This window comes from Scomber japonicus, chromosome 9 (assembly GCF_027409825.1).
Source record: "Scomber japonicus isolate fScoJap1 chromosome 9, fScoJap1.pri, whole genome shotgun sequence".
Lineage (NCBI taxonomy): Eukaryota > Metazoa > Chordata > Actinopteri > Scombriformes > Scombridae > Scomber > Scomber japonicus.
The window spans coordinates 756,038-766,037 of record NC_070586.1 but is presented as its reverse complement, the minus strand read 5'-3'; the positions used below and the strand labels follow the sequence as shown (position 1 = coordinate 766,037).

Sequence of the window (10,000 nt, the reverse complement as noted above, 5' to 3'; positions counted from 1 at the left end):
AACCTGACGCTGGTGGACCTCCCCGGGATGACGAAGGTGTGTGTGTGTGTGTGTGTGTGTGTGTGTGTGTTAACATGTGTGTATCTCTGTGTGTAGTGTTGAACCTGACCCTGGTGGACCTCCCCGGGATGACGAAGGTGTGTGTGTGTGTGTGTGTGTGTTAACATGTGTGTATCTCTGTGTGTAGTGTTGAACCTGACGCTGGTGGACCTCCCCGGGATGACGAAGGTGCCGGTCGGGGACCAGCCGGCCGACATCGAGCAGCAGATCAAAGAGATGCTGATGCAGTTCGTAACCAAGGACAACTGCCTCCTATTGGCCGTCTCTCCCGCCAACTCCGACCTCGCCAACTCCGACGCTCTGAAGATCGCCAAGGAGGTCGACCCGCAAGGTAACCTACACCTGTCCTACACCTTTCCTCCACCTTCCTACACCTTTCTACACCTTTACCTGCTCTACACCTTTACCTGCTCTACACCTTTATACACCTTTCTATACCTCCACCTGGTCTACACCTTTCTACACCTTTCTACACCTTCCTCCACCTTTCTACACCTTTACCTGCTCTACACCTTTCTACACCTTCCTCCACCTTTCTACACCTTTACCTGCTCTACACCTTTCTACACCTCCACCTGTCCTACACCTTTCTACACCTTTACCTGTCCTCCACCTTTCCTCCACCTGGTCTACACCTTTCTACACCTCCACCTGCTCTACACCTCTACCTACTCTACACCTTTCTACACCTTTACCTGCTCTACACCTTTACCTGCTCTACATCTTTCTACACCTTTACCTGCTCTACACCTTTACCTGCTCTACACCTCCACCTGCTCTACACCTCTACCTACTCTACACCTTTACCTGCTCTACACCTTTACCTGCTCTACACCTTTACCTACTCTACACCTTTACCTGCTCTACACCTCTACCTACTCTACACCTTTCTACACCTTTACCTGCTCTACACCTTTATACACCTTTCTACACCTTTACCTGCTCTACACCTTTACCTGCTCTACACCTCCACCTGTCCTCCACCTGCTCTACACCTTTACTTGCTCTACACCTTTACCTGCTCTACATCTCCACCTGTCCTCCACCTGCTCTACACCTCTACCTACTCTACACCTTTACCTGCTCTACACCTTTACCTGCTCTACACCTTTACCTACTCTACACCTTTACCTGCTCTACACCTCTACCTACTCTACACCTTTCTACACCTTTACCTGCTCTACACCTTTATACACCTTTCTACACCTTTACCTGCTCTACACCTTTACCTGCTCTACACCTCCACCTGTCCTCCACCTGCTCTACACCTTTACTTGCTCTACACCTTTACCTGCTCTACATCTCCACCTGTCCTCCACCTGCTCTACACCTTTACCTGCTCTACATGTCATGATGTCTTGAATTCAGAGGGTTCTAGGCAGCTCCAGACGCACAGCTGAAGGGTTGATGATCTTAGAACCTTGAATGGATCCGAGTACCTTAGAGAACGCTTGCCAGAGTCAGACCGACTGACCTGGTTGGTACTGAGCGGCTGGGGAACGATGTTTGTCTGCAGCTTCCTGGTTTTTGGCAGATGGCGGGAGGAGGGATGCACGTTTTCACAACGGCAAAGATGATGTTGGATGGAAGGGACAGAAAGCTCCTCTTCCTGGGAAGGGAAGAGAGGTGGTCGATAACCTAAAGATGCTTCAAATGGAGACAAACCTGTGGCTGAGCTGATAAGGGAGTTGTGGGCGTATTCAATCCAAGGCAAAAAGCAGCTCCAGGCAGCAGGATTGGAGGAAGTTACACAACGTTTCCAAATCCTGGTTTGCTCTTTCTGTCTGTCTGTTAGTCTGTGTAGCCCCCAGCCCCCAGCCCCCAGCCCCCAGCTCCCAGCCCCCAGCTCCCAGCCCTCAGCCCCCAGCCCCTAGCCCCCAGCTCCCAGCCCCCAGCCCCTGACAAAAAGACTGCCAAACCTGAGATGTGAACTGAAGTCCTCAATCAGAAACAATGTCCGTGTGGATACCATGTAGGCGAAGTACATTGGTTGTTACCAGGTCAGCGGTTTCTTTGGCTGATGGTAGTTTGGGCAAAGCGATGGTGAGTATGACAGAGTTCCCTTGTGAGGGGGGCAGACCAGAAACAAAATCTAGAGCTATGTGGGACCACGGTCTTCCAGGCACAGGCAGTGGACGAAGGAGGCCGGAGGGAGCAGAGTTGGAGGCTTTACCATGGGCTCAGTCATAAAGTGCGGTTTATTCCAGGATGACAATTTACTGGCATGTACCGACTGCAGTACCTGGGACCGGGCAGAGTCTGGGACGGACTGACGATCTGGGGGTCCATTTCCGGGGTCAGGTTGAGTATGGAGAGCTTCCTGGATATGAGACTCAACCTCCCAGGAGATGGGTGCCACCACACAGGATGGAGGAAGAATGAGTTCTGGGTTAGAGGATGTTTCATCTGAGGAAAACTGTCAGGAGAGGGCGTCAGGTTTGATGTTCCAGGAGCCGGGCGATAAGTCAGGGTGAAAGTAAACCGACTAAAGAACAAGGTCCACTGGGCCTGTCTGGGGTTTAGTCGCTCGGCAGACTGAATGTAGGAAAGGTTCTTATGGTCCGTCCAAACCAGGAAAGGGACTTGCGAACCCTCCAACCAATGCCACCATTCCTCCAGAGCCAACTTCACTGCCAACAACTCCCGGTTTCCTACATCACAGTCCCTCTCAGCAGAGGACAGACGTCTGGAGAAGAAGGCACACGGGTCGGTTCTCAGGGTCCCGTCTCTGAGAGAGCACCGGCCCGACTCCAGTGTCAGATGCATCCACCTCAACCACAAACTGTTGGGTAGGATCTGGAAGAATAAGGACAGGCGCTGGGGTAAACAGGGTCTTCAGCCGGGTAAAGGCGGTATCAGCTTCAGAGGTCCACTTGAACAGGATCTTGGAAGAGGTGAGACGGGTTAGCGGAGATACCACTTGACTAAACTTACGAATAAATCTTCTGTAGAAGTTTGCAAAACCAAGAAACCTTTGCAGCTGCTTACGGTTTTCAGGAACTTGCCACTCTGCTACTGCTCTCACCTTTTCTGGGTCAGAACTCACTGACCCTCCTCAATGATGAACCCCAGGAAGCTGACTCTCTTGGCATGGAAATTGCACTTCTCTGCTTTCACAAAAAGCTTGTTCTCCAGAAGCCTCTAGGAGAACAGCCCGGACATGCTGCCGCTGCTCCTCTGGGGACTGGGAAAAGATGAGTATATCATCAAGATACACAAAAACAAAACCATTCAGAAAATCCCTGAGGACATCATTGATGAGAGCCTGAAAGACGGCTGGGGCATTAGTGAGCCCAAAAGGCATTAGCAAATATTCAAAATGCCCCAGAGATGTGTTGAAGGACGTCTTCCACTCATCTCCCTCCCTGATTCTCACCAGATGAGGCATTACGGCAGATCAAGCTTAGTGAAGATGGTTGACCGTTGGAGTGGTGTGGAAGCAGAATCAATCAGAGGCAGTGGGTACATGGTCTTAAGGTGGTATCTTTCTTTTCCACAAAGAAGAAACCTTCCCCCAGAGGTGAAGATGATGGGTGGATGACACCCGCTGCCATGGAATCAGTAATGTATGTTTCCATAGCTGTCTGCTCAGGTTTGGAGAGGTTATAGAGACGGCTGGAGGGGAGAGGAGCACCAGGTAGTAGGTCATAGGGACCTCTGGAACCAGGGAGAGGTCGGGCATCTCTGGTGCAGGGCAGGAGGGAACACTGCTGCCCCCTGTGGAGGGCAGGAGGGAACACTGCTACCCCTCTGTGGAGGGCAAGAGGGAACACTGCTGCCCCCTGTGGAGGGCAGGAGGGAACACTGCTACCCCCTGTGGAGGGCAGGAGGGAACACTGCTGCCCCCTGTGGACGGCAGGAGGGAACACTGCTGCCCCCTGTGGAGGGCAGGAGGGAACACTGCTGCCCCCTGTGGAGGGCAGGAGGGAACACTGCTACCCCCTGTGGAGGGCAGGAGGGAACACTGCTGCCCCCTGTGGAGGGCAGGAGGGAACACTGCTGCCCCCTGTGGAGGGCAGAGCAGACTGCAAACAAGAAGCATGACAGAAGGAACTCCAGATCTCAATTCTACCATTTAATGAGTTTGTCCCCGGGTCCAGAACTCTGACCCGGGGACAGACTCATTAAACATTAAGAGGCATTGTGTTGGTCATTAAAAGATTTCCCTCGTAGCAAAACACACACACACACACACACACACACACACACACACACACACACACACACACACACACACACACACACACACACACACACACACACACACACACACTTCACTCCAGAGGCAGAAGAAACAGGGCTGAGCTGAAAAAGGCTCCGGATCACGAACTCTGGAGTCCTGTGGTCCTGGGAGTGCCCTAACCCTAACCCTGTGTGTGTGTGTCTGTGTGTGTGTGTGTGTGTGTGTCTGTGTGTGTGTGTGTGTGTGTGTGTGTCTGTGTGTGTCTGTGTGTGTGTGTGTGTGTGTGTGTGTGTGTGTGTGTGTGTGTGTGAGCAGGGCTGAGGACTATCGGTGTGATCACTAAGTTGGATCTGATGGATGAAGGAACCGATGCTCGCGACATCCTGGAGAACAAACTGCTGCCGCTGCGCCGAGGTACACACGCATGACATCACGCACGTATGACATCACACAGGCATGACATCACAGATATCCTGTTCTCTGATTGGCTGTCGGCTGCAGGTTACATCGGCGTGGTGAACCGCAGTCAGAAGGACATCGACGGGAGGAAAGACATCACGGCGGCGCTGCAGGCCGAGAGGAAGTTCTTCCTGTCTCACCCGTCCTACCGACACCTGGCTGACCGCATGGGCACCGCACACCTGCAGAAGGTCCTCAACCAGGTACACACACACACACACACACACACACACACACACACACACACACACACACACACACACACACAGAGACACACACATCATCCTTAGATGTGTAGACCTTCAGATGGTCCTCTGCTCTCTGCTTCCTGTGTAACCATAGTAACCAATCATTTCTCTGTTGCCCCTAGCAACTGACCAACCACATCCGGGACACGTTGCCGGGGTTACGCAGCAAACTGCAGAGTCAGCTGCTTTCCATCGAGAAGGAAGTCGAGGAGTACAAGAACTTCAGACCCGACGACCCGAGCCGCAAGACCAAGGCCCTGCTGCAGTCAGTACACACTACTACACACTGCTACACACTACTACACACTGCTACACACTGCTACACACTACTACACACTACTACACACTACTACACACAGATACACACTGCTACACACTACTACACACTGCTACACACTGCTACACACTACTACACACTACTACACACTACTACACACTGCTACACACTGCTACACACTACTACACACTACTACACACTACTACACACAGATACACACTGCTACACACTACTACACACAAATACACACTACTACACACTGCTACACACTGCTACACACTGCTACACACTACTACACACTGCTACACACTACTACACACTACTACACACTACTACACAAAAATACACACTACTACACACTGCTACACACTACTACACACTACTACACACTGCTACACACTGCTACACACTGCTACACACTACTACACACTGCTACACACTACTACACACTGCTACACACTACTACACACTACTACACACTACTACACACTACTACACACTGCTACACACTGCTGTCCACAGGATGGTGCAGCAGTTCGCGGTGGACTTCGAGAAGCGGATCGAAGGATCTGGAGATCAGGTCGACACCTACGAGCTCTCAGGAGGAGCGAAGATCAACCGAATCTTCCACGAACGCTTCCCCTTCGAACTCGTCAAGGTAACACACACACACACACACACACACACACACACACACACACACACACACACACACACACAGTGAAGTCATGTTGAAGTCCCAAAGACTGGTTTGAAAACACTTGAATATAATGTGACCGTGTGTGTGTGTGTGTGTGTGTGTGTGTGTGTGTGTGTGTGTGTGTGTGTGTGTGTATGTGTGTGTGTGTGTGTGTGTGTATGTGTATGTGTATGTGTCTATGTGTGTGTATGTGTGTAGTTGGAGAGTGATGAGAAGACTCTTCGTAAAGAGATCAGCTACGCCATCAAGAACATTCATGGAATCAGGTGAGTAACAAGTGTGTGTGTGTGTGTGTGTGTACAGGTGTGTGTGTGTGTGTGTGTGTGTGTATGTGTGTGTGTGTGTGTGTGTGTGTGTGTGTGTGTGTGTGTGTGTGTGTGTGTAACCTCTCTCCTGTGTGTGTAGGACGGGTCTCTTTACTCCTGACATGGCGTTTGAGACGATCGTGAAGCGTCTGATCGCTCAGATCAAAGAACCGTGTCAGAAATGTATCGACATGGTGATCAATGAGCTGGTCAACACTGTGAGGCAATGTACACAAAAGGTACTACACACTACTACACACTACTACTGTGTACAGCTGGCTCGGTAACAGTAACTTCCTGTTTACAGCTGGCTCGGTAACAGTAACTTCCTGTTTACAGCTGGCTCAGTAACAGTAACTTCCTGTTTACAACTGGCTCGGTAACAGTAACTTCCTGTTTACAGCTGGCTCGGTAACAGTAACTTCCTGTTTACAGCTGGCTCAGTGACAGTAACTTCCTGTTTACAGCTGGCTCAGTGACAGTAACTTCCTGTTTACAGCTGGTTCAGTAACAGTAACTTCCTGTTTACAGCTGGCTCAGTGACAGTAACTTCCTGTTTACAGCTGGCTCGGTAACAGTAACTTCCTGTTTACAGCTGGCTCGGTAACAGTAACTTCCTGTTTACAGCTGGCTCGGTAACAGTAACTTCCTGTTTACAGCTGGCTCAGTAACAGTAACTTCCTGTTTACAGCTGGCTCAGTATCCTCTGCTCAGAGAGGAGATGGAGAGAATCGTCACTCAGCACATCAGAGACCGAGAGAGTCGCGCCAAAGAGCAGGTCTGTTAACACGCTACATACATGTACTCTATATTAGCATGTACTCTATATTAGCATGTACTCTATATTAACATGTACTCTATACTAACCATAGACTGTATAAAAGAAACAGACGTAACATCCGTGACGTCACCCATTGGTTTGTGGACTGCTGCTCGGAAGCCAATAGTATCGAATCTAGGCAGCGCCATCTTGAAAATTTCAGGTGCATTCTGGGAAAAAATGAACACGGATTTTACTTATATGGGCATGAGGCGGAGCCATGAACCCGCCTCATGGCGGGACCAACGGCGGAGCGGGAGGAGGACATTGGTCAATCAACCTGTCAATCAGGACGTAGCCCCGCCCCCTAATGCATACCCTGCTTTATCGTCACATATAAAATCAGGGAGGCCAAAATGTCCCAAATGAACATCATACTGCATTGAAGAAGGCTTTAAACTAGCGATTGAGACCATAAACACATTTTGAAAACGTTTACTGAGGTTAGAAATCAAGTGAGAAGTTGGTGAATTCTCCATTGACTTGTATAGAGACGGTCGCCCCCTGGTGGCCTTTTGATAGAATGCAGCTCTAAGTTACTTCTCCATTGACTTGTATAGAGACGGTCGCCCCCTGGTGGCCTTTTGATAGAATGCAGCTCTAAGTTACTTCTCCATTGACTTGTATAGAGACGGTCGCCCCCTGGTGGCCTTTTGATAGAATGCAGCTCTAAGTTACTTCTCCATTGACTTCTTTTCAGAGGACAGGAACTCCCCGCCTGATACTAACATGTACTCTACATTACAGGTGATGCTGCTGATTGACATTGAGCTGGCCTACATGAACACAAACCATGAAGACTTCATCGGCTTTGCAAAGTAAGAAACACACACACACACACACACACACACATACACACAAGACACACACACACACAGAGACACACACACACAGAAACACACACACACACACACAGAAACACACACACACACAGACACACACACACACACACAGAAACACACAAATATAAATACTAATGTAAATAAATATAAAAAATGTGTATGTGTGTTTCTGTGTGTGTATGTGTGTGTGTGTGTGTGTGTGTGTCTGTGTGTGTGTGTGTGTGTGTGTATGTGTGTGTGTGTGTGTGTGTGTATGTGTGTGTGTGTGTGTGTGTGTTCCTGTGTGTGTGTGTGTGTGTGTGTGTGTCAGTGCTCAGCAGAAGAGCAGTCAGATGAGCAAGAAGAAAGCAACAGGAAACCAGGTGGGTGTCTGCAGGTAACCTGAAGGGGAGGAGGGGCGGGGGGGTGGGGGGGTTAGGGTTAGGGTTAAGGGGTGGTGGTGGTGGGGGGGGGGGGGTTGTAATACAAGAACTGAACCTTCACACGTTCCCATGTTCTTCTCTCTCCATCTCTCCATCCCTCTCTCTGCATCTGTTGCCATGGCAACCCAGGATGAGATCATGGTGAGTGGCTCACAAAACCACTAATGCTAATTAACACGTTATCTGTTACTATGACAACAGGACTATCACAGCAGTTACAGCTTGTACGCACACACACACACACACACACAGACACACACACACACACACAGACACACACACACACACACACACACAGACACACACACACACACACAGACACACACACACACACACACATACATACACACACACACACACACAGACACACACACACACACTCATACACACACACACATACACACACACACACAAACATACAGATACACACACACACACACAGGAACACACACACACACACACACACACAGGAACACACACACATACACAGACATACACACACAGGAACAAACAGACACACACACAGAGACACACACACATACACACAGGAACACACACACACACAGACATACACACACACACACACACACAGAACACTAAGAGTCTTCATGTAGAACATCAACGGGACTGTGGAGAACCGGTCCGGAGACCAACTCGGAACCTTTACCGAGCTGATCCACTATAGACCTGAACCCCCCTCCAACGTGCTCAGGCGATGACGTCGTGTTGTTTGGACTGATGACATCATCACTCACCTTGTCCGCAGGTGATCCGTAAAGGCTGGCTGACCATCAACAACATCGGCATCATGAAGGGCGGAGCCAAAGAGTACTGGTTCGTCCTCACAGCGGAGAATCTGTCCTGGTACAAAGACGATGAGGTAACTGATGAAGATGATGAAGATGATGGTGATGATGATGATGATGGTGATGATGGTGGTGATGATGGTGGTGGTGGTGGTGATGATGGTGGTGATGGTAGTGATGATGGTGATGATGATGATGATGGTGAAGATGATGATGATGGTGATGGTGGTGATGATGATGGTGGTGGTGATGATGATGATGATGGTGAAGATGATGATGATGATGGTGGTGGTGATGATGGTGGTGATGGTAGTGATGATGGTGATGATGGTGGTGATGATGATGATGATGGTGATGATGATGATGGTGGTGATGATGATGGTGGTGATGATGGTGGTGATGATGATGATGATGATGATGGTGGTGATGATGATGATGATGGTGGTGATGGTGATGGTGGTGATGATGGTGGTGATGGTGATGATGATGATGATGATGGTGGTGGTGATGGTGGTGGTGATGGTGGTGATGATGGTGATAATGGTGATGATGATGGTGGTGATGGTGGTGATGATGGTGGTGATGATGGTGGTGGTGATGATGGTGATGGCGGTGATGGTGATGATGGTGGTGATGGTGATGATGGTGATGGTGATGGTGGTGATGATGGTGGTGATGGTGGTGATGATGGTGGTGATGATGGTGATGGTGATGATGGTGGTGATGGTGATGATGGTGATGGTGATGGTGGTGATGATGGTGATTATGGTGGTGATGGTGATGATGATGGTGGTGATGATGATGGTGATGATGATGATGATGGTGGTGATGATGGTGATGGTGGTGATGATGATGATGATGATTATGATGGTGATGGT

The 10,000-nt window shown here is 49.7% G+C and overlaps 1 protein-coding gene across 1 annotated transcript in view; it reads left to right on the top strand.

Moving 5' to 3' along the window:
• LOC128364213 (dynamin-1-like) overlaps positions 1-10,000 on the top strand; it is a 23,150-nt gene that overhangs the window by 3,540 nt on the left and 9,610 nt on the right. Inside the window, exons 4-15 of the mRNA XM_053324750.1 lie at positions 188-391; positions 4,559-4,657; positions 4,745-4,905; positions 5,073-5,215; positions 5,750-5,885; positions 6,126-6,193; positions 6,333-6,471; positions 6,924-7,010; positions 7,800-7,870; positions 8,205-8,256; positions 8,446-8,457; positions 9,083-9,196. Of these exons, the coding sequence (XP_053180725.1) occupies positions 188-391; positions 4,559-4,657; positions 4,745-4,905; positions 5,073-5,215; positions 5,750-5,885; positions 6,126-6,193; positions 6,333-6,471; positions 6,924-7,010; positions 7,800-7,870; positions 8,205-8,256; positions 8,446-8,457; positions 9,083-9,196 (1,286 nt within the window). The remainder of the gene's footprint in view (positions 1-187; positions 392-4,558; positions 4,658-4,744; positions 4,906-5,072; positions 5,216-5,749; positions 5,886-6,125; positions 6,194-6,332; positions 6,472-6,923; positions 7,011-7,799; positions 7,871-8,204; positions 8,257-8,445; positions 8,458-9,082; positions 9,197-10,000) is intronic.